This window comes from Lucilia sericata, unplaced genomic scaffold (assembly GCF_015586225.1).
Source record: "Lucilia sericata isolate MDLA Ls3-8-SP2 unplaced genomic scaffold, ASM1558622v1 Contig000454F_arrow, whole genome shotgun sequence".
In the NCBI taxonomy this organism is placed as follows: domain Eukaryota; kingdom Metazoa; phylum Arthropoda; class Insecta; order Diptera; family Calliphoridae; genus Lucilia; species Lucilia sericata.
The window spans coordinates 231,186-258,527 of NW_023994469.1; the positions used below are offsets into that span (position 1 = coordinate 231,186).

The following is a 27,342-nucleotide window of genomic DNA, read 5'->3' on the forward strand; positions in this document are numbered from 1 at the left end:
GTTTCATCTTTTATGTGTTTTCCTTTGTAAATATATATTTTGTTCACTTTAAACTGAAACATTTATTTCTATTTATTTTTATACTTACACTTTTTAATATTTATTAAGATTTTTTTTCTCATTTTTCTCATTTTCCTTTACTTTCCTCAGAACGACTTTGTTTTCTTTTTAATACTTAATATTATTTGTTTTTATTTTAAGTAATTCCTTATTTTTGTAATTCCTGTTAAGAGTTATTATGAATTATTGAAATTGTCTGCAATTTATAGACTGTTGCAATTGCCAACAATTAGTATTAAGTATTGAAAGGTATAACTTGTGGAATTTAATCACCTGAATGCATTTTATATTTTATTACTCCTCAAGATTTATATTTGTAATGATTAAAGAGTAGTGTAACTCTTCGAAACCTAAAATGCATAAAAATATTACTAGCCAGAAAAGTAGGGTATCACAATTTCAACCTCTTGGTCTACCCCAAATAATTTTGTTTCATTTTCTTGTTTTTCTATAAACATAAATATATATATTTTCTGCTCATTAAAGTATCACTTGAGACATAAAAATCCCCGAGTTTCTATGTTCTTTGGTGTGTTTAATTTGCTCTTAAACTGTATATAATTTCAACTGTGAGCTGTAGTCGAAAGTGTTTTTTTTTTTTGTATTTATATTGTATAAATAAGTATGAGTGAATGGTGTGGCTTGTTGTATTAGTAAATCCTTGTTTTTTAGGTATTAAATAATATTTCTCTTTGTAAGTAAGTATATGTATGAATATAGGAGGAGTGAGTGAGTGAATGAATGTGTGTATGTAAGTGAGATTTTGTTGTTGTTTATTATTTAAGTACACACTTAAACTAAAGGTTCAAGCCATAATATGTAGAGAGTGTAACAGGAAACAAGCTGTAACAATAAACAGAGCTAACAACAGCACAGCAATACAAACAGAAATTTGGAGTGTGTGTTAAGTTAATATTTCCCAGCAGTTTTATAAGCATTCAAATGATGTCCTGTTTGTAAAGGGAATGTCAGTTGTATCCAGGAAATTACTTGTTACTTTAGTGTCCTAAGAAATTGACTGTATTATGGCTGTAGTCTGTTAATGACTCCATTTTCTTTCTTTAGGAATAAAGTCACGCTGAAATCTTATAGGTAATTTTAAAACATCAAATGATTGAAAATACTTACACTGCACTGCAGGGTAAATACTTGTACAACGGCTTATGAGTAAAATACAAACGTAAAATTTATACAAAAGTATTAAAACAAAAATGGAAAAAGTGTTAAAGCATAAAAGTTGATATGAAGTATACTTCCTCTATTTAAACATTATTACGTTTTATTATTTTTTTATATATTTTTTCTACTTCAAATTTAGCTTTTTTATTATAATACAGAAAATAAAACCATGAGTTATTTGTTTGTAGTAGAAAATAACATAACAATGGTTTAATTGAAAACAGAAAATTAAAAAAATATATATAAAATAATTACAAAAAAAAATTTTAATGACTTTTCCATGTAAGGATTTAACGAAAGCTGAAAAAAATCACTTAAATTCAGTTAATAACAGACAATGAAAAAATAACTTGTACACATTTTTCAAATGTTGGAAATTATAAGTTATTTTGTGTTAAATACCCATATACTAGATACAAGATACAAGAACTGGCATTGACGGACGGGCGGACGGAAGGACTCCCTCATATAAAAGGAATAAAAATTTCAATCTATATACATTCTGCTCAAGTAAATGAAACTTCTATTCTTTAAAAAAAAACTAAAAATCTTAACTAGACTTACATGTCAATAAAAGTAAATACAATTTAAAAGAACTCATTAAAAACTTAAAATCTTCTTTCTTTTCGTAAGAATATTATTTTGTTAAGTTTTTCCTAATCTTAGCTTAACTTTTTAAATACAAATAAAACAATGTTAGTAGTTATTTATCAAATCTATAAGAAATAGTTAAATTTAATAATCCTTTCATACTTTATGTTGTACATTGACTAATTTTTCAATTGCCTTTGTGTTTGTAGCAGCTTAGAATTTGATATTGTTATAAGTAATTTTAATATAAATCTTCAAGTTTATTGTTTTAAATTTAAAATTACAATTGCTTATTTTGTATTTGTCAGCAATTGTTATTGCGTAAAACCACTTTTACTAACAACTTAAAATTTTTTTTAGAAGAAAAATACATATGTATGTATGTACATACATAAACACTTAAGCATATACATATATAGACAAATATAAAGGCGGTTTCCTTACTACACATATATTTTATAAATTTTTTATAGGAAATTATTAGAATAAATAAAAAAAAGCATAATTTTTCAAGCCAACTTTCTTTTGCTACCATGTTTGTGAACACCCCCTAATGTTTCTACATATACACATATGCATCCAGAAAGTAACTACAAAAATCTTCCTACTCAGCATTGAACCCACCATCAAAAAAGATGGGGGGTATATTGTTTTTGTCATTCCGTTTGTAACACATTGAAATATTCGTCTAAGACCCATAAAAGTATATATATTCTGGGTCCTTATTAGATTCTAAGACGATCTAGCCATATCCGTCCGTCTGTCCGTCTGTCCGTCTGTCTGTCTGTTGAAAACACGATAGAGTCCAAACGGAAGTAGCTAGCGAGCTGAAATTTTGCACAGATACTTATAGTTGATGCAGTTTGTTTGGTATTGAAAATGGGCAATATCGGTCCACGATTTCGCCTAGCCCCCATATAAGGCCCCCTTCCGAAAATGACTTTATCGCTCATAACTTGCTAAGGGAAGCATCAATAGCGGTGAAATTCGGCACAAACAATTTTTATGGGAACACAAATCTCTTCGTAAAATGTTGTAGGGATAGGCCCATAATTGACCCTACCCCCCATATAAAGTCCCCTTCAGAAAATGACTTTATCGCCCATAACTGGCTAAGAGAAGCATCAATTGCGGTGAAATTCGGCACAAACATGTTATATGGGAACCTTAATCTCTTCGTAGAATTTTATAAGGATCGGTTTATAATTGACCCTACCCCCCATATAAAGACCCCTTCAGAAAATGACTTTATCGCCCATAACTGGATAAGAGAAGCGTTAATAGCAGTGAAATTCGGCACAGACATGTTTTATGGGAACATAAATCTCCTTGTAAAATTTTGTAGGGATAGGCCCATAATTGACCCTACCCCCCATATAAAGTCCCCTTCTGAAAATGACTTTATCGCCCATAACTGGCTAAGAGAAGTATCAATTGCGGTGAAATTCGGCGCAAACATGTTTTATGAGAACCTTAATCTCTTCGTAGAATTTTATAAGGATCGGTCCATAATTGACCCTACCGCCCATATAAAGTCCCCTTCAGAAAATGACTTTATCGCATATAACTGGATAAGAGAAGCGTTAATAGCGATGAAATTCGGTACAAACATGTTTTATGGGAACATAAATCTCTTCGTAGAATTTTATAAGGATCGGTCCATAATTGACCCTACCCCCCATATAAAGTCCCCTTCAGAAAATGACTTTATCGCCCATAACTGGATAAGAGAAGCGTTAATAGCGGTGAAATTCGGCACAAACATGTTTTATGGGAACATAAATCTCTTTGTAAAATTTTATGAGGATAGGCCCATAATTGACCCTACCCCCCATATAAAGTCCCCTTCAGAAAATGAATTTATGGCCCATAACTGGCTAAAAGAAGCATCAATAGCGGTGAAATTCGGTAAAAACATGTTTTATGGGAACATAAATCTCTTTGTAAAATTTTATAAGGATAGGCCCATAATTGACCCTACCCCCCATATAAAGTCCCCTTCAGAAAATGACTTTATCGCCCATAACTGACTAAGAAAAGCATCAATTGCGGTGAAATTTGGCACAAACATGTGTAATGAGAACTTTAATCTCTTTGTAAAATTTTATAAGGATAGGCCCATAATTGACCCTAACCCCCATATAAATTCCCCTTCAGAAAATGACTTTATCGCCCACAACTGGCTAAGAGAACCATCAATAGCGGTGAAGTTCGGCACAAACAAGTTTTATGTGAACCTAAATCTCTTTGTAAAATTTTATAAGGATAGGCCCATAATTGACCCTACCGCCCATAAACAGTCCCCGTCAGAAAATGACTTTATCGCACATAACGGGCTAAGGAAAGCATCAATAGAGGTGAAATTCGGCATAAACATGTTTTATAAGAATTTAGATCTCTTCGTAAAATTTTATAAGGATCGGTTCATAATTGACCCTATCCCCCATATAAGGTCCCCTTCAGAAAATGACTTTAATTCTTATTACTGATTCAAAAATGTGAGTACAGAAGTAAAATTTTACAGAAACAAGTTTTGTCCAAGCCAAAAGTTCTTTATCAAATTTTATTAGGATCGGTCGTTAATTAACCCTATCCCACTTGTAAAGTCCCCTTCAGAAAATGACTTTAAAGCTCATTACTAGCTTAAAACTGCGACACATCGATGAATTTCGACATAAACAATTTTCGTATTAGCTAAAATCTCCCACTAAATTTTATGAGGATCAGTCTGTAATTGACCCTACCCCCCTATAAGGTCCCCTTCAGATAATGACTTTAACGCTCATTACTGACTCAAAAATGCGATTACAGCAGTGAAAATCTACGTAAACAAGTTTTGTACTAGCCAAAAACTAAAAATCGTTTTAAATTTTAGAAGTATCGATCCATAATTGACTTATACGGGGGTGGGCGTATAGGGGCGCCTTTAACGATTCACTCCAGAGAATCATTTTAACGCTCATGTATGGCTCAAAAGTTCTTCCAAATTACGGGAGTTTTATAGGACTGGAAGTTTTCAACTGAATTTGATGAGGATAACTAATCAAACACCCATTTTCGGTTCCCTTCAGATAAATATTTTAAACCTCATGACTGAATGAAAGATACAAGTACAGCTACATTAGATACAAATAATTATTGTATAAACCAACAAGGATAGGTCCATAATTGACTCTACCCTCAATATAACCACTCTTACAAAAAAACAGTTTATGGTTATAAATATTGGATCAAACAAAATTAATATTTTTAATTCGGAAGAGCACGGTCCATGCTTAAGCCCTTATTAAATTCCCTCTACCAAATATTTCCCTGATGTTCATATTAATATCGACATATGATTCAACATAGATCGATAATATCAAAGTTTATTTATAAGGATGATTTGATGGTGGGTATATAAGATTCGGCATGGCCGAATATAACACTCTTACTTGTTTTACTTTTTTGAAGTTCAGTTTAGTTTGTTTTACTTAAGTTTTGCTCTACTCTTCGGTTTTTGTTGAAGTAAGTACAGTATGTTAGTTGTTGCTTTTTTGATATTTATTATGTACTAAAGTATCAACATACTTCAAACCAGAGATTCCCAAAACGCAAGGAAAGACGATTAAATCTGTAGATATGAAAAGTTAAACTCTCACAAAAACCTATTATATTTATGATGAACAATGTCCATTAGTCCCTATTTGAAATTTTCAAAAGCCTTAGGATTTTAAACTAAACTAAAATTGTATTGCAACTGAACTAGAACTGAACTAGAACTGAACTAGAACTGAACTAGAACTGAACTAGAACTGAACTAGAACTGAACTAGAACTGAACTAGAACTGAACTAGAACTGAACTAGAACTGAACTAGAACTGAACTAGAACTGAACTAGAACTGAACTAGAACTGAACTAGAACTGAACTAGAACTGAACTAGAACTGAACTAGAACTGAACTAGAACTGAACTAGACTGAACTAGAACTGAACTAGAACTGAACTAGAACAGAACTAGAACTGAACTAGAACTGAACTAGAACTGAACTAGAACTGAACTAGAACTGAACTAGAACTGAACTAGAACTGAACTAGAACTGAACTAGAACTGAACTAGAACTGAACTAGAACTGAACTAGAACTGAACTAGAACTGAACTAGAACTGAACTAGAACTGAATTAGAACTGAACTAGAACTGAATTAGAACTGAATTAGAACTGAACTAGAACTGAACTAGAACTGAACTAGAACTGAACTAGAACTGAACTAGAACTGAACTGAACTAGAACTGAACTAGAACTGAACAAGAACTGAACTAGAACTGTACCTAATGCAGTTTAATTATTCTATTAATTTCTTATAAAGCTATTTAAAGCTTTAAACGAACCATAGGTGGTATGAGTAATATTGTTTAGTTATAATGCGTATACGTATCTATGCTCTTCTGTTAGGTATTTTGTTATCTGTATATGAAATATTTCTCAATTTAAATTCAATGAAAATTTTCTGTTGGGAATCACTACTTAAATACACTTGCAATTTATGAGACCAAATAAGAGAATGATAATGTTATTTTTGTGTATAGATGTGTATATTTATTACATGAAAATGTTTGAGTTGTTTATACTGTTGTTGTTGTTGTAGTTGTTTTTGCTGCTGTCTAAACAATCATAGTTGATGTTTTGTAGGAGTAGTTGATGTTGTTTTTGTTGTTGATTTTATATTTAAGCTTCAAATGTCATTGCATATTTATTGTCATTGTCGTTTTTGTTGTTGTTTTTTTCTCTGCTGTTGCAATAAAGTGTATAATGAAAAAAATAGCAAAATGATAATAAAAAGAAATAACAACAACAAAAATTGTGGAAAATGAGATAGAAAAACTGAAAGTTTTTGTATGAATGTATGTATGTATGTCTATAGTGGAAAATCCCTTTCTATCAACAAAAAAACTCACACACAGTTATAGTTCAAAACACAAACACATGTGAAACAAACTTATGTATATAGAGATATACATACAGATCTGCGTAAATACTCACAACCATACATATGAAAGTACCTTTGTATATAAACATTGCAGTAGGGTTTTAGAAAGGCTTATGGTAAATTGTTTAGAATTGGTTTTATACATACAAAGTTTGTGTTACAAACATACATGTAAAGTACATACACACATCTATATAACTACTTATGTATTTACATATGTATGTATTTTACGTCTATATAGAAATATTAACTGTATTTTTTCATCATGTGTATGTACTTAGTGGTAGCTCACTACGACCACTACATACTTACTAAACAAACAGCCATTTTTTAAGCGGAAATAAAAACTGCCAGCAAAATATAACCCAGCAAATATACAAGAAGTCTATGGTTCACCTCATTTAAGTGGAATGCAAACGTCCTTGGTTAAAGGGAATACAAAATAGTCTAGTAGTAGATATAGTAAACTTACTTTTCTGCACTTTACAAGTCAATTATTATCGATGTGTTTGTAGTCTGTGTAGGACAAATTAGCTCCGTTCTGAAATATAATGCTGTTAATAGTCATATACCGTGAATTGCAGGGCATCTGCACACATACTTACATATAGTGGTACTACATCTATATGTAGTAAATGTGTGTATATTCGCAGCTATCTTCACTTATAGTAGATCTTTCGTACTAAAGTTGCTTGTTGTTTTATTTTAGTTTGCTGCTTTTTTATTTTGTTCGAGTAGTTCAAATGGAAAATCATTTATTTGCTTCGTTTGTGTCTTTCATATAGAACACAAACAAATCCAACAAACGCAAAGCCAACAAATGGAAAAAATTGTAACAAAGGCAAAAAAAAAAACAAAAAAATAAATTGTCTAGAAGTAATCGTTGCATAAAAGGCAATTTAAAAAATATAAAAAATACGCTAATCAGTGGGTGTATCAGCTTATGTAGATTTGTTGATACATGTCCCCCCCCCCCCACCTTACCACCTCCTATTGAAAAAAAAAAAAAAAAAAACAAAGACTTTGAGGTATATTTATACATATTATTTTACTTAGATAGAAATGTTAAAGCTACCAGTCAAGCATTAAAAAACAAAACTTTCTAGTATTCTTTTAATACAATACTTAGTAGTATGTAGTAAATAGTAAGTATCAAATGAAAGTTAATATGTTTTTATGCACAATAAATTTTAAATTGTTAATAATTTCAAATATCTCTTTTATGTTGTTTAGTGAAACAATATCTGCTTTAGTTATTCCTAAATATTTTCAAAGGAAAGCCCTTAAAGTAGGCCACAAAATTGTAGTTAAATTTAAAATGCTTTATAAGTAGGCTTTTGTTTTTGTTAAATTTTCTTTGTGCCTTATTTAATTGTAAGGAATTTTACATAAAGTAATAATTAATTAAACATTCAAAAGCATTTTCTTTGTTTTTGTGGTAAGATTGACTCTATTTATTAAATAATAGCAGAATTTTGTTATTACAAAGAATTTTAATTAATAATTAACAATATTAAAATTAATAATACACAAACATTTTTCTTAAAGCTGTATTAATTTCAGTTCAGTTCTAGTTCAGTTCTAGATCAATTCTAGTTCAGTTCTAGTTCAGTTCTAGTTCAGTTCTAGTTCAGTTCTAGTTCAGTTCTAGTTCAGTTCTAGTTCAGTTCTAGTTCAGTTCTAGTTCAGTTCTAGTTCAGTTCTAGTTCAGTTCTAGTTCAGTTCTAGTTCAGTTCTAGTTCAGTTCTAGTTCAGTTCTAGTTCAGTTCTAGTTCAGTTCTAGTTCAGTTCTAGTTCAGTTCTAGTTCAGTTCTAGTTCAGTTCTAGTTCAGTTCTAGTTCAGTTCTAGTTCAGTTCTAGTTCAGTTCTAGTTCAGTTCTAGTTCAGTTCTAGTTCAGTTCTAGTTCAGTTCTAGTTCAGTTCTAGTTCAGTTCTAGTTCAGTTCTAGTTCAGTTCTAGTTCAGTTCTAGTTCAGTTCTAGTTCAGTTCTAGTTCAGTTCTAGTTCAGTTCTAGTTCAGTTCTAGTTCAGTTCTAGTTCAGTTCTAGTTCAGTTCTAGTTCAGTTCTAGTTCAGTTCTAGTTCAGTTCTAGTTCAGTTCTAGTTCAGTTCTAGTTCAGTTCTAGTTCAGTTCTAGTTCAGTTCTAGTTCAGTTCTAGTTCAGTTCTAGTTCAGTTCTAGTTCAGTTCTAGTTCAGTTCTAGTTCAGTTCTAGTTCAGTTCTAGTTCAGTTCTAGTTCAGTTCTAGTTCAGTTCTAGTTCAGTTCTAGTTCAGTTCTAGTTCAGTTCTAGTTCAGTTCTAGTTCAGTTCTAGTTCAGTTCTAGTTCAGTTCTAGTTCAGTTCTAGTTCAGTTCTAGTTCAGTTCTAGTTCAGTTCTAGTTCAGTTCTAGTTCAGTTCTAGTTCAGTTCTAGTTCAGTTCTAGTTCAGTTCAGTTCTAGTTCAGTTCTAGTTCAGTTCTAGTTCAGTTCTAGTTCAGTTCTAGTTCAGTTCTAGTTCAGTTCTAGTTCAGTTCTAGTTCAGTTCTAGTTCAGTTTCTAGTTCAGTTCTAGTTCGTTCTAGTTCAGTTTCTAGTTCAGTTCTAGTTCAGTTCTAGTTCAGTTCTAGTTCAGTTCTAGTTCAGTTCTAGTTCAGTTCTAGTTCGTTCTAGTTCAGTTCTAGTTCAGTTCTAGTTCATTCTAGTTCATTTCTAGTTCAGTTCTAGTTCAGTTCTAGTTCAGTTCTAGTTCAGTTCTAGTTCAGTTCTAGTTCAGTTCTAGTTCAGTTCTAGTTCAGTTCTAGTTCAGTTCTAGTTCAGTCTAGTTCAGTTCTAGTTCAGTTCTAGTTCAGTTCTAGTTCAGTTCAGTAGTTCAGTTCTAGTTCAGTTTCTAGTTCAGTTCTAGTTCAGTTCTAGTTCAGTTCTAGTTCAGTTCTAGTTCAGTTCTAGTTCAGTTTAGTTCAGTCTAGTTCAGTTCTAGGTTCAGGTTCTAGTTTCAGTTCTAGTTCAGTCTAGTTTAGTTTGTTCAGTTCTATTTAGTTCAGTTCAGTTCTAGTTCAGTTCTAGTTTTGTTGAAATCGACTCATACAAGCATTGCTATTAAATATCAATAATATGGTATGACCGTATTCTTACTTGTTTTCTTTTCAAATCATTTAAAGGTCTAAATTTCATTTCCGTTTCCTTTTGCCGCCGTAATCCAGTACTTTTAGCTAGTGTTAGTTAAGTGCTGTTAGCTAAATGGAATTTTTAATAAGTTTTTCCTGTTGTTTTTTTTTTTTTTTTTTGTTCTAAAGAAGAAACAACAAACTATACAGCAAAACTTGTTTGTTAGAGTTGTTCTAGTATCCTAATATTACTTTTGTTATTGCTGCTCGGATATTTTTGTTAAGGTTTGTTGTTAACATTTTGTTAATGCAGACATTTAGACAAGTATTATAGCAGCTAGTCTTTTCGAGAGCCAGTTTTTTCTCCTGATAGCTTTAGTGTATTTAGTTTTTTTTGTCATTGTTTGTTTGAAAAACAAACAATATTTGGCAAAAAACTGTTGTTAGTTCTAGGAAAATATTTGAAAATCTATACAGTATTCTATGTACTAAAATACAGAAAGTTTATTTTGCACCACTATTTGAAATTTAATTTGGTTTAAAGGCAAAAGTTTGTTTTTTGCTTTTAGTAAACTACAGCTTGTTCACAATAGATTTTAATTTCAAACTAATGTTAAAAGTCAAATTAACAATTTTTAGACAATTAAGTTTTATTTGCAAGTTTTACCAGAAACTGGCAAGCAGAAGTAATAGTTAAACAATTAAGTTAAGCAAATAATTTAAAATTTATGAGAATTTTTTTTATTTAATATATATTTTTCTTTTTCTTTCAATTTAAGGATAAACAATTGCATTCCTCTCGTGGTATTATTATCTCCAATCAAACTTTGGTGCTGCAGGGTATACCAAAGTCTTCCCATGGCCAGTATTTTTGTCGTGCCACCAATATACAGGGCAGTGTTTCCAGTAATGAAGTTTATTTAGATGTTAAATGTAAGTATACGAAAATTTTTAATTGTTTTTAGAGGATATATATAAATATAAAATGTATTGCCTACTATTAGGCATGAAAATTTTAGCAGACTTCTTTTGATCAAATCTAAGTTATTTGTTAAACGATTTTGCTGATTTTGAATAGAAATATGATATTTTTCGCCTGCGCTTCTATTAGTTCGTAGAACTCGGAAAAAGTCTTAGAATGATAAAACCATTCAAAGCATTTTTCTTTAAGAAATAAAGTAATAGTAAGGAAATGAGTCTGGTTTGTACTTTCAAAACTTATTTAATATTACAAAGATCTTACCATGAAATAAAAAACAATATTTCTAAACATCCTAAAAGTATACTATATTTTTTAACTACTAAAGCATACTTTAAGGATTTCCTTTAAAAAAACCTTACAAAAGTCTATTTAAACATAAAACTGTTCAAGTTTTTCCATTTTTTCTGTAATTCCTTACAATTTTCCACCGTGATGTAACAATTTACTTTAGTTAAGCAGTTTTTTGTTACAACCTATTTTCTATTAAACTAAAGACATACAAACACAAGTAAAGCACAAGTACATTGTATATAATATCCTCATATGAACTATATAAAATATTCCATTATAAGCTAAATTATAAGATTTTCTATAAACCAAACCATATAGACTAAAGTGTACAAGGACTTGTGTATATTTGCTATACACAGCGTGTAATAGTAACTAATATTACCCTTTTCTTTTCCATATATATATAACACAGTTGAGTTTAGCAAGAGGGCAGGAGTAGTAGGAAGTTATTGTAAAAGATTTACTGGCATCTTTGTCAGGGCTGTTTTTATTTCGATTCTTAGTTCCTATTTATGCTTTCAATATATACTCACACACACACATACGCTAGTATGTACATATTTATGTTTTTCTACTTCAACAATGTATTGAATTTCAACAACCTGTTCATATTATTTTCATAAGTACACCATACAAAAGAAAGGCTATAGAACTGTAACACTACCTTTGAATTCATAAATATGTAGACGCATACAGCTACACCTATGGGTATGTTCCAAAGTAGTATGATTTCAATATATGGCTTTTTATACCCACCATCAAAAAAGATGGAGGGTATATTGTTTTTGTCATTCCGTTTGTAACACATTGAAATATTCGTCTAATTCTGGGTCCTTATAAGATTCTAAGACGATCTAGCCATGTCCGTCCGTCTGTCCGTCTGTCTGTCTGTTGAAAACACGATAGAGTCCAAATGGAAGCAGCTAGCGAGCTGAAATTTTGCAGAGATACTTCTAGTTGATGCAGTTTGTTTGGTATTGAAAATGGGCAATATCGGTCCACAATTTCGCCTAGCCCCCATATAAGGCCCCCTTCAGAAAATGACTTTATCGCTCATAACTTGCTAAGGGAAGAACCAATAGCGGTGAAATTCGGCACAAACATGTTCTATAGGAACATAAATCTTTCCGTGGAATTTTATAAGGATAGGCCCATAATTGACCCTACCCCCCATATATAGTCGCCTTCAGAAATGACTTTATCGCCCATAACTGGCTAAGATAAGCATCAATAGCGGTGAAATTCGGCACAAACATGTTCTATGGGAACATAAATCTCTTTGTAAAATTTTATAAGGATAGGCCCATAATTGACCCTACCCCCCATATAAAGTCCCCTTCAGAAAATGACTTTATCGCCCATAACTGGCTAAGAGAAGCATCAATAGCGGTGAAATTCGGCACAAACATGTTTTATGGGAACATAAATCTCTTGATATAATTTTATAAGGATCGGTCCATAATTGACCCTACCCCCCATATAAAGTCCCCTTCAGAAAATGACTTTATCGCCCATGACTGGCTAAGAAAAGCATCAATAGCGATGAAATTCGGCACAAACATGTTTTATAAGAATTTAAATCTCTTCGTAAAATTTTATAAGGATCGGTTCATAATTGACCCTACCCCCAATACAAGGTCCCCTTCAGAAAATTACTTTAATGCTCATATCTGACCTGAAGAAACATATGTGCATATATATAGCAATAAAATTTGACATCAAAAATTTTTATAGGAACTAAAATCATTTTCTTAAATTTTATGAGGGTGGGTCCATAATTGACCCTACCCCATATAAGGTCTCCTTCAGAAAATGACTTTAAGGCACAAACTAGTTTTGTGTGAGCCAAAAGTTCTTTATCAAATTTTATAAGGATCGGTCCTTAATTAGCCCTATCCCCCTTGTAAGGTCCCCTTCAGAAAATGACTTTAAAGCTCATTACTAGCTTAAAACTGCGAGTACTGAGTACGACATGAACAATTTTCGTATTAGCTACAATCTCTCAGTAAATTTTATGAGGATCAGTCTGTAATTGACCATACCCCCCTATAAGGTCCCCTTCGGAAAAGTGAAATTCTACGTAAACAAGTTTTGTACTAGCCAAAAACTATTTATCACATTTTATGGGGATCGGTCTATAACTGACCCCACCCTCCGTATAAGGTCCCCCTCAGATAGTGACTGTAACGCTCGATACTGGCTGTAACGCTCAAATGCGACTACAGCGATGAAATTTCACATAAACAAGTTTTGTATGAGTTTATGGTTATAAATACTGGATCAAACAAAATTAATATTTTTAATTCGGAAGAGCACGGTCCATGCTTAAGCCTTTATTAATTTCCCTCTTCCAAATATTTCCCTGATGTTCATAATAATATCGACATATGATTCAACATAGATCGATAATATCAACGTTTATTTATAAGGATGATTTGATGGTGGGTATATAAGATTCGGCATGGCCGAATATAACACTCTTACTTGTTCTGCTTAGTTTTTTGTTTCAAATTTAATACCATCATAATAGATGATGATGATGGTTTGAGAAGTAGCAGAAAAACTAGGAAAATAAAGCCATAATGAAATATAAGTACCTAGCAGAAAATTGGTACCCATATGTACATAGAAAAACGAGTTTGCTAAAGGAAAAATTTTGAAGCCTACTTTAAGGAGAAATGATTTTTATGAGAATTTATTAAACTGATAAATCAACTTTAATAAAAATCCTGTTTAATAAAACTCCGGATTATATAAACAAAAACCTAATTTTTAAATACTTTTAGTTTTTAGTTAAACTTTTGATGAATACAAAAACTTAAGCATATTAACAGGATTTTATAGCATAACAGGCAGGCAGCAAGTTACCTAATAAAAAGTGAAGCATATTTTTTAAAGGCTTTTTAAAAAGGAAAAAGTTTTAAAAGTGAACGATTTTACAAATATTAAATATATTTATAAAAAAGTTAAATTTCAAACATTATTTGCTTTTTGCGATTAAACATCTCCTTTAAAACTTATTCAACCAAATAACTAATTGATACAATAACCTGCATTTTTTTAAACCCTACATATTTGTTACTATCTATCTTTCTTTCCCTATAGACCCACCTGTTTGCAAATCGGATTCAACAATAATACGCGCCGCACTTAAACAAACCATTAATATAACATGTCAAGTGGATTCGAATCCTCTTGATAATCTAAATTACAAATGGCACTTCAACAACTCACTTGAGAGTCTTATTGAGTTGCCTTTAAATATGGGCATGATGATGATGGGAGGAGGTCTGGCGGCCTCATTGCATACTCCCTTAAATGGTGTGGGCTCGAATGGTGGCTTACATCATTTGCAGCAGCAGCAACAACCACAACATCAGCAAATGTTATTACATGCGGATGCAAGTCACGCTTCCGCCGGATATTATCAACGTAGCAAAAGGAAGCATGGCCAACAACAGCAACCCATACAAGCCAAAGTTATACATGGTCGTCATGGTCGTGTTGCCTTGCGTGCTGTGGCCCCACTAACGCAACAGCAGCCAACACCACACTTCGATACCTGGTCAAATGTGCAATTCGAAGATGATTTCGAAATTGACCACCATCAACCACTATATGATGACAATCACAATACCCACATACCTGACACACATCATGCTGATGCTGACCATGATGATGACGATGATGAAACCGTTAATGGTGTTTATAACGATGATTTACCCTACACCCAAATGGTCTATTCCAATTTGATATATAAAAATCATTTAGACAACAAACAACGTGGCAACAAACAACAAATACCAAACTATCAACAACAACACCAACAGCTGCACACGCAACCCTTGCATGACATTACGCACAATAATCAATATCAGTTGGCCGAACGTAAACGTTTGACAGCTTTGCATAAACAACAGCAACAACATCATCGTGTTGTGGTTACTACTGCCACACCACCGCCTCCACCTTCAATGGCTCCTTTGAACAATGTCTACTCGTATCACATTGATTCATATGAAAGTTTTGGTGCGATTTCATGTGTGGCCAGCAGTCCAATGGGTCAATCACAACCATGTTGGTATCACATACAACCAGCAGGTAAGTTTTCTTCTTATTGTTTTGTTTTTTGGTTGTTGTAATTTAACAGTTTTTTTGCAACACAACAACAAAATTACTTCAATCTATTGGGTAAGTACATAAACTGTGTGGGTGTTGAGGGAGAGAGGTTTATGACCCGAGAATGAAATGTTTAACTGACCCTTATTTTGTTGTGATGTAAACAAATTATCGGTAATGATGATTAAAGTTTACTGACTTGTTTCGAATTTTGTGCTGGAATTTAATTTCAGATCGAATAAGTGTTCACATACATAATCGAATGCTATATATACGAAAATAATCGGTTGTATTGATTTTTTACGCCATTTCCATTCATCATGATCGGTTCATAATTGACTATAGTTTAGTTCTAGTTCAAATCTAGGTCAGTTCTAGTTCAGTTCTAGTTCAGTTCTAGTTCAGTTCTAGTTCAGTTCTAGTTCAGTTCTAGTTCAGTTCTAGTTCAGTTTCTAGTTCAGTCTAGTTCAGTTCTAGTTCAGTTCAGTTCTAGTTCAGTTCAGTTCTAGTTCAGTTCAGTTCTAGTTCAGTTCTAGTTCAGTTCAGTTCTAGTTCAGTTCTAGGTAGTTCTAGTTCAGTTCTAGTTCAGTTCTAGTTCGTTCTAGTTCAGTTCTAGTTCAGTTCTAGTTCAGTTCTAGTTCAGTTCTAGTTCAGTTCTAGTTCAGTTCTAGTTCAGTTCTAGTTCAGTTCTAGTTCAGTTCTAGTTTCAGTTCTAGTTCAGTTCTAGTTCAGTTCTAGTCAGTTCTAGTTCAGTTCTAGTTCAGTTCTATTCAGTTCTAGTTCAGTTCTAGTTCAGTTCTAGTTCAGTTCTAGTTCAGTTCTAGTTCAGTTCTAGTTCAGTTCTAGTTCAGTTCTAGTTCAGTTCTAGTTAGTTCGTTCTAGTTCATTATAGTTCAGTTCTAGTCAGTTCTAGTTCAGTAGTTCAGTTCTAGTTCAGTTCTAGTTCAGGTTCTAGTTCAGTTCGTTCTAGTTCAGTTCTAGTTCAGTTTTCTAGTTCAGTTCCTAGGTCAGTTTTTCTAGTTCAGTTCCAGTTCAGTCTAGTTCAGTTCTAGTTCAAGTTCTAGTTCAGTTTCTAGTTCAGTGTCTAGTTCAGTTCTAGTTTCAGTTCTAGTTCAGTTTCTAGTTCAGTTCTAGTTCAGTTTCTTAGTTCAGTTTTCTAGTTCAGTTCTAGTTCAGTTCTAGTTCAGTTCTAGTTCAGTTTTAGTTCAGTTCTAGTTCAGTTTCTAGTTCAGTTCTAGTTCAGTTCTAGTCAGCTGCAATTCATTGTATATTAATAACGTTCTAGTTCAGTTCTGTTCTGTTTCTAGTTCTGTTCTAGTTTCTGTTCTAGTTCTGTTCTAGTTCTGTTCTAGTTCTGTTCTAGTTCTAACTCAGTTGCAATTCATTGTATATCAATAACGTCAGAGTTTTATTATATTGATAACAGCAGAATTAAAATCCCTTTAATATCAGTCTTCTAAAATAAAAGTTTTTTTTTACATATTGCCACTTTAAATCAAAAGCTTTATTTAATAACTTTTCTGTTAATAAATTTTCCATTACCCTAACAAAAGCCTCTTACACTTTAGCAGCAGTATTAACAATTTAATTGCATTTAATTTTCAAGCGATCTTCAGAAAAAAAACCGATAAAAATACTTAAAGCTGATTAAAGGTTTTTGTTATTTCAAACTTTTCAATTAAAAATTGCAAAATGTTTTAAATTAAAGTTACATGTATGCTTTTATGTATAATTCAGTTTATTATTTCGTTGTTTTTATGATAATTTAAATTAATTTCCCATTAAAAAGTGAAAAAATTACTATAAATTATAATAACAGATTTCAGTCATACAAATATTGTTGGGAAAAAAATTTGTATTTATATACCTTTACATATATAAATATGTATTTACTCATGTATGTGTGAATAATATAATAAAGTTCATTATTTATATTTCCCCTTTATGATTTCCTATTCAGCCATATATAAATATTTTTGTATATATGTGGAACATACTTATATAGAAAAACATAAAAATAATTTGCTGTTTTTATATTATAAAATAAAATTTTTAACAAAAATAAAATAACCGGCAATTTTAACAGGGATTTAAAGTATCACTTTTAGTTATTATATTTCTCTGAGTGTAAGGTAAAACAGGATGAAAGAGACTAGTTACTAAAGAGCCACTATATGTGGTCTTTACCTTAGAAACAGGATGCAAAAGACTAGATACTAAGAGCCACTATGTCAGGTATTTACCTTAGAAAGTGTTCTCAATGATTTCCTCTCCTGAACTGCCGGGTTATGCATTTTCTACCTTTTTACATTGCAAAAACATTTACATATGGAAAAAAACATACACATTTAAACAGAATAATAGAATATTTATATTGTATGTGTTTGTTCAGTATACATGTGTGTATATAAACTCACACTAACATTGAATAGCCTTAAGTAAATATAAATTTCAATTAATTTTTTATACTATATGTTCCGAATGGGTGTGTGTTTTCTCTTTTTTTTTTTTTTTTTTTTCATTGCATCCTTTGTTCAGTTCTATGTAAATGTAAAACGTAGTTGTAGTAGTAATAACATGCATTTATTATACTGTCATGTTTTGTTTTGCAGACAACCTCTCAAGCCCACAAAAAAAAAAAAAAGACTTGCCAAATTGTTTGAAAATTAATTAACAATAGCTATCGTTTGATAAATTTAAATTTGAATATTGTATTTTCTTTTTAATAAATTTTCATTTTCCTTTACTTACATATGGAAATCTTTTAATATATTAATACTTTTATATCCGGTACACTTCGCTTTTTGGGATCGAAATGAAATATAAAATTTAGAATTTCAGAATTTCATCGTGTTGTTGGTGTTTATAAGTGAATTTTGATCTTTAAGTCATTTTGTGAAGGGGATCTTGTATGGGGGGCTAGGATCAAATGAGGTCCGATTATTACGAATATCATCTAGACTTTTAAAAAAGCTAAGTTTTTGGATTTTTGTTGAGACACTAAAACATTTAACATAATTATGAACTTAAAAGCCCTATTCGGTGATTAAGGTTGTATGGGGGCTAGACGAAATAATGGACCGATTTTAACCATTTTCAATAGGCTTCGTCCTTGTGTCCAATTTCAGAGAATTGTGACCTGTAGCATGTGTACAAAGTTTACATGAACACACAGACAGATAGACAGACAGACATACGGATGGACAGACAGACAGACGGATGGACGGATGGAAGGATGGACGAACGTATAGATGAACGCACATAGCTAATTTGACTCAAAAGTGATTCGACTCAAAAAGTGATTCGACTCAAAAAGTGATTCGACTCAAAAAGTGATTCTGAGCCGATTGGTATACTTTGTGACCAATATCTTTGAGTGTTACAAATGTATATATACCCTACCCCACTATAGTGGTGTAGGGTATAAAAACAGAACGCTCTTGAAAATTGCGACCTGTAGCATGCGCACAATGTTTACATGGACACACAGACGGACGGACAAATAGACAGTCAGATAGACAAACAGATAGACAGAGAGACAGACAGACGGATAAACGGACATATAGATGGACGGACATAGCTAATTCGACTCATAAGTGATTCGACTGAAAAAGTGATTATGAGCCGATTTGGATACTTTGTAACAAATGCATAATATACTCCCCACTAGAGTGGTGTAGGATATAAAAACAGAACGCTCTTGAAAATTGCGACCTGTAGCTTGCGCACAATGTTTACATGGACAGACAGATAGACAGATAGATAGACAGAGAGACAGACAGAGAGACAGACAGAGAGACAGACAGACAGACAGACAGACGGATAAATGGGCGTATAGATGGACGGACATAGCTAATTCGACTCATAAGTGATTCGACTCAAAAAGTGATTCTGTGCCTATTGGTATACTTTGTAACAAATGCATAATACACTCCCCACTAGAGTGGTGTAGGGTATATAAACAGAACGCTCTTGAAAATTGCGACCTGTACATGCGCACAACGTATACATGGGCACAGGCAGACAGACAGGCAGACAGGCAGACAAACAGACAGACAGACAGACAGACAGACAGACAGACAGACAGACGGACGTATATATGGACGCACATAGCTAATTCGACTCAAAAGTGATTCGACTCAAAAAGTGATTCTGAGACGATTGGTAAACTTTGTGGTGTAGGGTATAAAAATAGAACGCGTTTATGGAAAATGAGTGGTTTTAAGTAATAGAATATCGAATAGAAAAAGTTCTATTAGATTATTTGAGAGCCTTTGAGCTGATGTTTGTAATACTTTTAAGATTTCATGACTATAGGATTCCGCGTTTTAGTAAAACAGTCACTCATTAACGCGACTCTTTTTATACACCTATACAACTATATATCTATAGATACCTGTACTTGTACTTACTTTTGGGTTTGCCCCTTCTTATATAGACTACACACAATATTAAAACAATTTGAAAAACACAATGTTAAATGCTAAAGGGTCATTGTTAAATTGGAATAAACTTTTAAAATTTACAACAAAAATATGTAAAAATATTTTGTTGTAGTTTTCTGTAACAAATCTCAACGACCAGCAAACAATTTCAGAATATAACAAGAAAATGGAAATTAAGACAGTTATTAGAGGATAATGGGTTCGTTAAGATAACTGTTAAGCTCTTGTCATCCTTTAGCTTTGAGTTTTAACAAAAAACTTTGCTGGGTTATATGTATTCATACCTTAAATCTATGTAGTTTACGTGCTTATTTTATTTAAATATTTTACTATTATCTTTTATAATATTTCTATGTTCACATGGTAACCTGTCTAAAATTCTTTTGTGTTTTGTTGTTGTTGTTTTTGCTGCCTAAATAGTTTAAAATTATTATTATTGTTGTGATTTTAAGTGATTTAAGTTATTTAAAAATTATGATTTTTTTTAATATTGGTTCTCTTTTGTTAATCTTTTTATAATTTTGTGTATAACCCTTAAGGTATGCTATCTTTTTATCTTTTGTTTGATTTTTAATTTGTATGAGTTTAAAATGGACCATAAAAGAATCTGGTGTATTACCTTTAAATATTTCTTTGTTAGGAGAAAATTTAATAAAAATGTTAGATGTTTTTTTTTTGGCACAAAATTTTTGTTTCCCTGCAAAAACCCTAAATTGCTGACAATATGAAAGATATTTAAAAAAAATTGTCTTTATAACATACATACATCCATACATACCATCGTTTTGATAAGTATATACATAAGTGTGTGGGTATGTTAGTTACAGACTGAAAAGTAAAATAACCAGATTTTGTATAGCATATTTTAGGGGGAATAGTTGCTGGGATTATTTAGCTTAGGTTTCAAAAAATTTGGAGTTAAAAAAGTGGGAGTTAAAGGTAGTTTATGATACTTTAAACTGAAAGATAACATATTTAAAAAGTAAGTTTGGTAAAGCAGTGATACAAGTTAGAGGAATTCTTTTTTAAGGCTTAAGTAAAAATTTCCACTTTTCTATTAAAGAAAATTTTAGGAAAATTTTCTTTAATTTCTTTGCTAAAACTTAAATAATTTTTAACATAAGCTGTGGTAAATTCTCATATTTCTTTTGACCACAATTAAGTTTAATTCATAACTAACAGCCAACAAATACATAAACAGCAGTGTGACTTTATATGTACGATAAATTGCAATGTTTGCAAATAAATCCATGTCATGCACATTTACCACAAGTGTACAGGAATTTTAATATACAGCAATAAACTTTTCCATAAAACTTAATTATCAATTCATTACGCTTTTTTTAATAGCAAGTAAAATTTGAATTTTTTTCTTTTTTTTTTTTTTTGTTATTTTAACATAACGTTGCTTGTATTTTAATGACGTTTAAACTTTTATTCTAATTGTCAATAGTTTTTTTTTGTTTGTTATTAAAACTTAAAACTTAACATTTTCTGCTGCACCCTGTGGCCATAAAATATTGCATAAATTGTTGGTTCCATCATCATAATAAATGTTAAAAAGTTTATAACCTCTTCACTTTACTCCTGTGTTTTTTGCCTTCCTTTCAAGTCTGAGTAACAATTTTCTCTTTCACTGCGAATGAGTGTTTGTGTGTGTGTGTTTGACTTTTTTGTTTTTGGTATATATTTTATTATAACTACTTGTATTACACTTATGGCTTAAAGCATATTGTTGACCCTAAAAATGTTGGTTAGTATTGCATGCTAATGTTTAAATATACATACATACCACATTTATGTATGTATATAGATTCACTTTCACATAAACATGCATAAAAAAGGACTTATACATTTACATTTTCTAGGAATACAAGTTATAAACCTAATACTCCTTTAAGCTGTTGTTGTGGTAAGGTAGACCGGCAGTTGTAAAGGGAACCCATATATTTCGTTTATTTGGTAATTTTTCTAAAGGACTCGAAATCCCTAAACTAGAGGAAGGATACTTTAAACTTTACTTTCAGAAGAAACTATTTAACTTATCGTTAATCAGAATAAAGCTAGATCTAATACCTTAACTAATTCTTTTATATGAGTTTATCCCACTTACTAGTTAAACTCTCTTATACGGGACTATCATCCCGAACTACAGGACTTTTTGTAACCATATTTTAATGTTTTAGTATATTCTTATATATACAAATGTACGATTATGTGTCCTTACCCAGTAGGGAATTTAAAAACTAGTTTATATTCCATCAAAAAAAAAAAAAAAAAACACTTTATACTTGAGAGATTAATGAATTAAAAAGTAGTTCATACTTAACTGAAAAAAAAAACAAAATTTTGCTACAAAGCAAAAACTAGTTCATGGACGGGTTGAAATAAAAAGTAATTAAATATTTTTTTTTTTTTTTTGTTGTATTCCTTTACACAATAACAGGCTCAATACTGGCTACTGGCATATGTATGTATGTATATTTTAGTGTTATAATTGCAACTTGACTCCTCTTGCCTTAAACGTTATTAAGCATAAGAACATTTTCAAATATAATTAGTCAAACTAGTCTTGAAGATATTGCCCTATAAACAAATCTACTTACGTGAATTGGCATCCGGAAACAGTACATTCTCTTTCTCGTAGAACCTCCTCGAGAGAGAATAATTTGAACATTTTCAAAACTATAGAAGATTTTTGAAAACTTGTATCATCTGGAAGAACAAGTTTTATTCACTTCTGGATAATATGCCTTCTAGGAATCATATCTGAATGACAACTGAAAGATTGCAGCGTCTTCTAGAAGTCATTCCTTAATGACAACTAAAAGAGATTACAATGCCCTCTAGAAGTCATACCTAAGCGACAACTGGAAGATTGCAGCGTCTTCTAGAACTTATCTGCACTTGTCTCACAAGAATCAGTTCGTTCTGACCGAAGATCAGTATTATGATACATCTATAATCATAAGTAAGATACTTCTGGGAGACTTTGGCGATTGATATTAAAATTACTTGTAAACGAATTTTAGCATATAATTCATATGCCACACCCACTATATTTGATACTTCTATATCCTAAACAGAATTTTGGTATATAATTTATATGAGAGATTCTGTCAAAATAAATGCACATTTAATCAGGGTTATCAATAGTAAATATGGACAATAATTCATATGAGGTGAATATATCTGAAAAATGAACACTTCTCTTATAAGGTAAAAGAAATCCTTTAAGAAAATTTTAACCGAAAAGAATTTCGATTAGAGGAAGACTAAAAGAAAAACTAATTTTCATTGAATTTAGGCACTTTTTGTAAAAAGTACTAAAAATAGTACTATTTTTCATAGAACAGAATTCCCTTTTTTACTTTTTAATTTTTTTTTTTAATAAAATGCTCATTGTTTATTAAATTTAAAGAATTTTTCTTATTAAAACTCCTTTTTATTTAGGTTTTGTAAGATTTTTGATAAATAGTACTAAAATACTACTAATTTTTCAATGAATTAAAATCAGTTATTTTCATTATATTTATTGATTTTCTTAAACCATAATAAAATTTCATTGACTTTAGGCACATTTTGTAAAAAGTAGTAAAAATACTACTATTTTTCAAATTCGCTTTTTTTACCTTTTACAGATTTGTTTTAATAAAGAGATCTTTTTGGGTTATAGATCTTTATGAAAACATGATCATGGCTAGATAGAGTGATCAATATTACCTCTTAAGGATTCTCGTTTTATCTTATTTCTTTTAACACATTTTCTACTTGGTACTTTCCATGCATATTTACTATATATATTTACTTACATACACATGTATATATTATTTTATGTTACCAATTTTTTGTTGTATTTATGTGTGTGTGTGCCTTTATACATACAAATATCAACAAATCCATACAAACTAAAATTCTGAAAAAATATGGAATCATGTTTATGGTAACAAGTACAAGTATGTTTTACTTTTCTACTATAACGAATAATATTTTTTGTACTAATACCTTTTTAACCCGTTCTACTGGCTTAACTAATACAACTACTACTAGTTTTTCTACTGCTAGACTAGAACATTTTTAGTAAATATAGGAAACCTTAACTACAACTACTGTAGTAGATTTTAATCTTTCACAGAACGGCAGTACGGAGTGAATGTTAGGAACATGGTTACATTCTTTTTTACTTCGGTATACTAGGACCACCACTAGACTACCTTGGACATACTATAATGTAACTAATTGACTCCTCTTTAATGGTTTATAGTCCCGTTTAGACTACCAGGGATATATAGTAATCAACTGTTTTAAAAGCATACAAATTGAAAAAGGATCCAACGATTTCTAAAAAATTGCAGGCAGTGTTTGAAGTAGTTTGGTTAAAGGAAAAAATTTGTGTTTGTGATAGTAAGTATAGCTATATATTACAGTGGGTTGAGTGTATTTGTATATATTTATGTATAATAAACATATAAAGTTTTACAAGTATATACTTAATATTCTTTTGCGTATAAAAGCATATAGTGTTATTTAGTTAGAATAAAAAATGACTAGTTGTTGTAAGACATACATTTGCAAATATGTAGGAAGGTAGTTTGAAAAGATTTTTTGAATGCAAAGTAAATATGCAAAGTTATTAGGAGTTCAAATGGCATTTACCGATTCACAAAGTATACAGAGGTTCAATTTGCTAAAATTGCTATTATCAGTTTTTGTTTGATTTTGAAATAGTTTGGTGAGAAGATGTACATATCGTCACCTAAAACGCAAACAGCTCTATCTAACATTTTTAAAATTTTACACGAGAAGCAAAAAACTATTTAAATTGAAAAGTTTGTTTCTATCAACGCGATTTATTTGTAGTAAATGAACAAATGGTTTAATAATGAAACTTATCAGTTATGATAGTTGACAATGGCGTATATAGAAATGGATAAATTGGACTTTTTACCTTTAATGTTTAAATGTTTTTGTAGATAGGGCCTTTTGTTTTTTTGTCAATAAAATCGAAAATTTTAGTCAGAGAAGTAAAATATTTGCGAGGACATTTATTTTGATGCAATGCATTAGGAATAAACAATAAAATCGATTTTGAATTTTTGTTTAGTTAGGGCCGTTTGCGTTTCAGGTGACGATTTATAAAATACAACAAAATGTATTGAAATCGTTTCGTCTAAAAGAGCGAGAGAAATAGATTATAGCTCGTGATGCCTTTTTTAAAGCTCAAGAACAAGTCAAGGGACTAACTTTAGTTAGTTAGTTAGTTTGTTAGTTAGTTAGTTAGTTAGTTAGTAAGTTAGTTAGTTAGTTAGTTAGTTAGTTAGTAGTTAGTTAGTTAGTTAGTTAGTTAGTTAGTTAGTTAGTTAGTTAGTTAGTTAGTAATGTAGTTAGTTAGTTAGTTAGTAGTTAGTTAGTTAGTTAGTTAGTTAGTTAGTTAGTTAGTAGTAGTTAGTTAGTTAGTTAGTTAGTTAGTTAGTTAGTTAGTTAGTAGTTAGTTAGTAGTTAGTAGTTAGTTAGTTAGTTAGTTCGTTAGTTAGTTAGTTAGTTTTAGTTAGTTTTAGTTAGTTAGTAGTTAGTAGTTGTCGTTAGTTAGTTAGTTAGTTAGTAGTTAGTTAGTAGTGTTAGTTAGTTAGTTAGAGTTAGTTCGTAGTTAGTTAGTTAGTTAGTTTAGTTCGTTAGTTAGTTAGTTAGTTAGTTAGTTAGTTAGTAGTTAGTTAGTTAGTTAGTTAGTTAGTAGTTAGTTAGTTAGTTAGTTAGTTAGTTAGTTAGTTAGTAGTTAGTTAGTTAGTTATACTTAGTTAGTTACTTAGTTAGTTACTTAGTTAGTTAGTTACTTAGTTAGTTAGTTAGTTAGTTAGTTAGTTAGTTTGTTAGTAGTTAGTTAGTTAGTTAGTTAGTAGTTAGTTAGTTTGTTAGTTAGTTAGTTAGTAGTTAGTTAGTTAGTTAGTAGTTAGTTAGTAGTAGTTAGTTAGTTAGTTAGTAGTTGTTAGTTAGTAGTTAGTTAGTTAGTTAGTTAGTAGTTAGTTAGTTAGTTAGTTAGTTAGTTAGTAGTTAGTTAGTGTTAGTTAGTTAGTTAGTTAGTAGTAGTTAGTAGTTAGTTAGTTAGTAGTAGTTAGTTAGTTAGTTAGTTAGTTAGTAGTTAGTTAGTAGTTTAGTAGTAGTTAGTTAGTTAGTTAGTAGTTAGTTAGTTAGTAGTTAGTTAGTTAGTTAGTAGTTAGTTAGTTTTAGTTAGTTAGTTAGTTAGTTAGTTAGTTAGTTAGTTAGTTAGTTAGTAGTTAGTTAGTTAGTTAGTTAGTTAGTTAGTTAGTTAGTTAGTTAGTTAGTTAGTTAGTTAGTTAGTTAGTTAGTTAGTTAGTTAGTTAGTTAGTTAGTTAGTTAGTTAGTTAGTTAGTTAGTTAGTTAGTTAGTTAGTTAGTTAGTTAGTAGTTAGTTAGTTAGTTAGTTAGTTAGTTAGTTAGTTAGTTAGTTAGTTAGTTAGTAGTTAGTTAGTTAGTTAGTTAGTTAGTTAGTTAGTTAGTTAGTTAGTTAGTTAGTTAGTTAGTTAGTTAGTAGTTAGTTAGTTAGTTAGTTAGTTAGTTAGTTAGTTAGTTAGTTAGTAGTTAGTTAGTTAGTTAGTTAGTTAGTTAGTTAGTTAGTTAGTTAGTTAGTTAGTTAGTTAGTTAGTTAGTTAGTAGTTAGTTAGTTAGTTAGTTAGTTAGTAGTTAGTAGTTAGTTAGTTAGTTAGTAGTTAGTTAGTTAGTAGTTAGTTAGTTAGTTAGTTAGTTAGTTAGTTAGTTAGTTAGTTAGTTAGTTAGTTAGTTAGTTAGTTAGTTAGTTAGTTAGTAGTTAGTTAGTTAGTTAGTTAGTTAGTTAGTTAGTTAGTTAGTTAGTTAGTTAGTAGTTAGTTAGTTAGTTAGTTAGTTAGTAGTTAGTTAGTTAGTTAGTTAGTTAGTTAGTTAGTTAGTTAGTTAGTTAGTTAGTTAGTTAGTTAGTTAGTTAGTTAGTTAGTTAGTTAGTTAGTTAGTTAGTTAGTTAGTTAGTTAGTTAGTTAGTTAGTTAGTTAGTTAGTTAGTTAGTTAGTTAGTTAGTTAGTTAGTTAGTTAGTTAGTAGTTAGTTAGTTAGTTAGTTAGTCTTAGTTAGTTAGTTAGTTAGTTAGTTAGTTAGTTAGTTAGTTAGTAGTTAGTTAGTTAGTTAGTTAGTTAGTTAGTTAGTTAGTAGTTAGTTAGTTAGTAGTTAGTTAGTTAGTTAGTTAGTTAGTTAGTTAGTTAGTTAGTAGTTAGTTAGTTAGTTAGTTAGTTAGTTAGTTAGTTAGTTAGTTAGTTAGTTAGTTAGTTAGTTAGTTAGTTAGTTAGTTAGTTAGTAGTTAGAAGGATATAAAGTACTTTTCTGTTGGTTCTCGTATTTCAATGTGTTTGTCGTATAGGCTTCTCATTTACTAATACAAACATTTGCACGTGCCAACATACATGCATATGTATGTAATTGTGTACATTTGCCGTATAACTTTTAAAATTTATGGCATAAAATTTTCAAGTGTGTTTTTGCTTTTATTTATAAATAAATTTTTCTCCATTTTTCCACTTTTAGTAAGTTTTTTAGTGCTTGCCGTTTGTATAAACGTGTTGGTTATTTTTTAACACGTTTAACAC

General features: G+C 30.7%; 1 protein-coding gene across 1 annotated transcript in view; it reads left to right on the plus strand.

The window, feature by feature from the left end:
• LOC119605030 overlaps positions 1-27,342 on the plus strand; it is a 252,283-nt gene that overhangs the window by 204,640 nt on the left and 20,301 nt on the right. The window contains exons 10-11 of the mRNA XM_037957970.1: positions 10,659-10,812; positions 14,258-15,253. Coding sequence (XP_037813898.1) covers positions 10,659-10,812; positions 14,258-15,253 — 1,150 coding nt within the window. The remainder of the gene's footprint in view (positions 1-10,658; positions 10,813-14,257; positions 15,254-27,342) is intronic.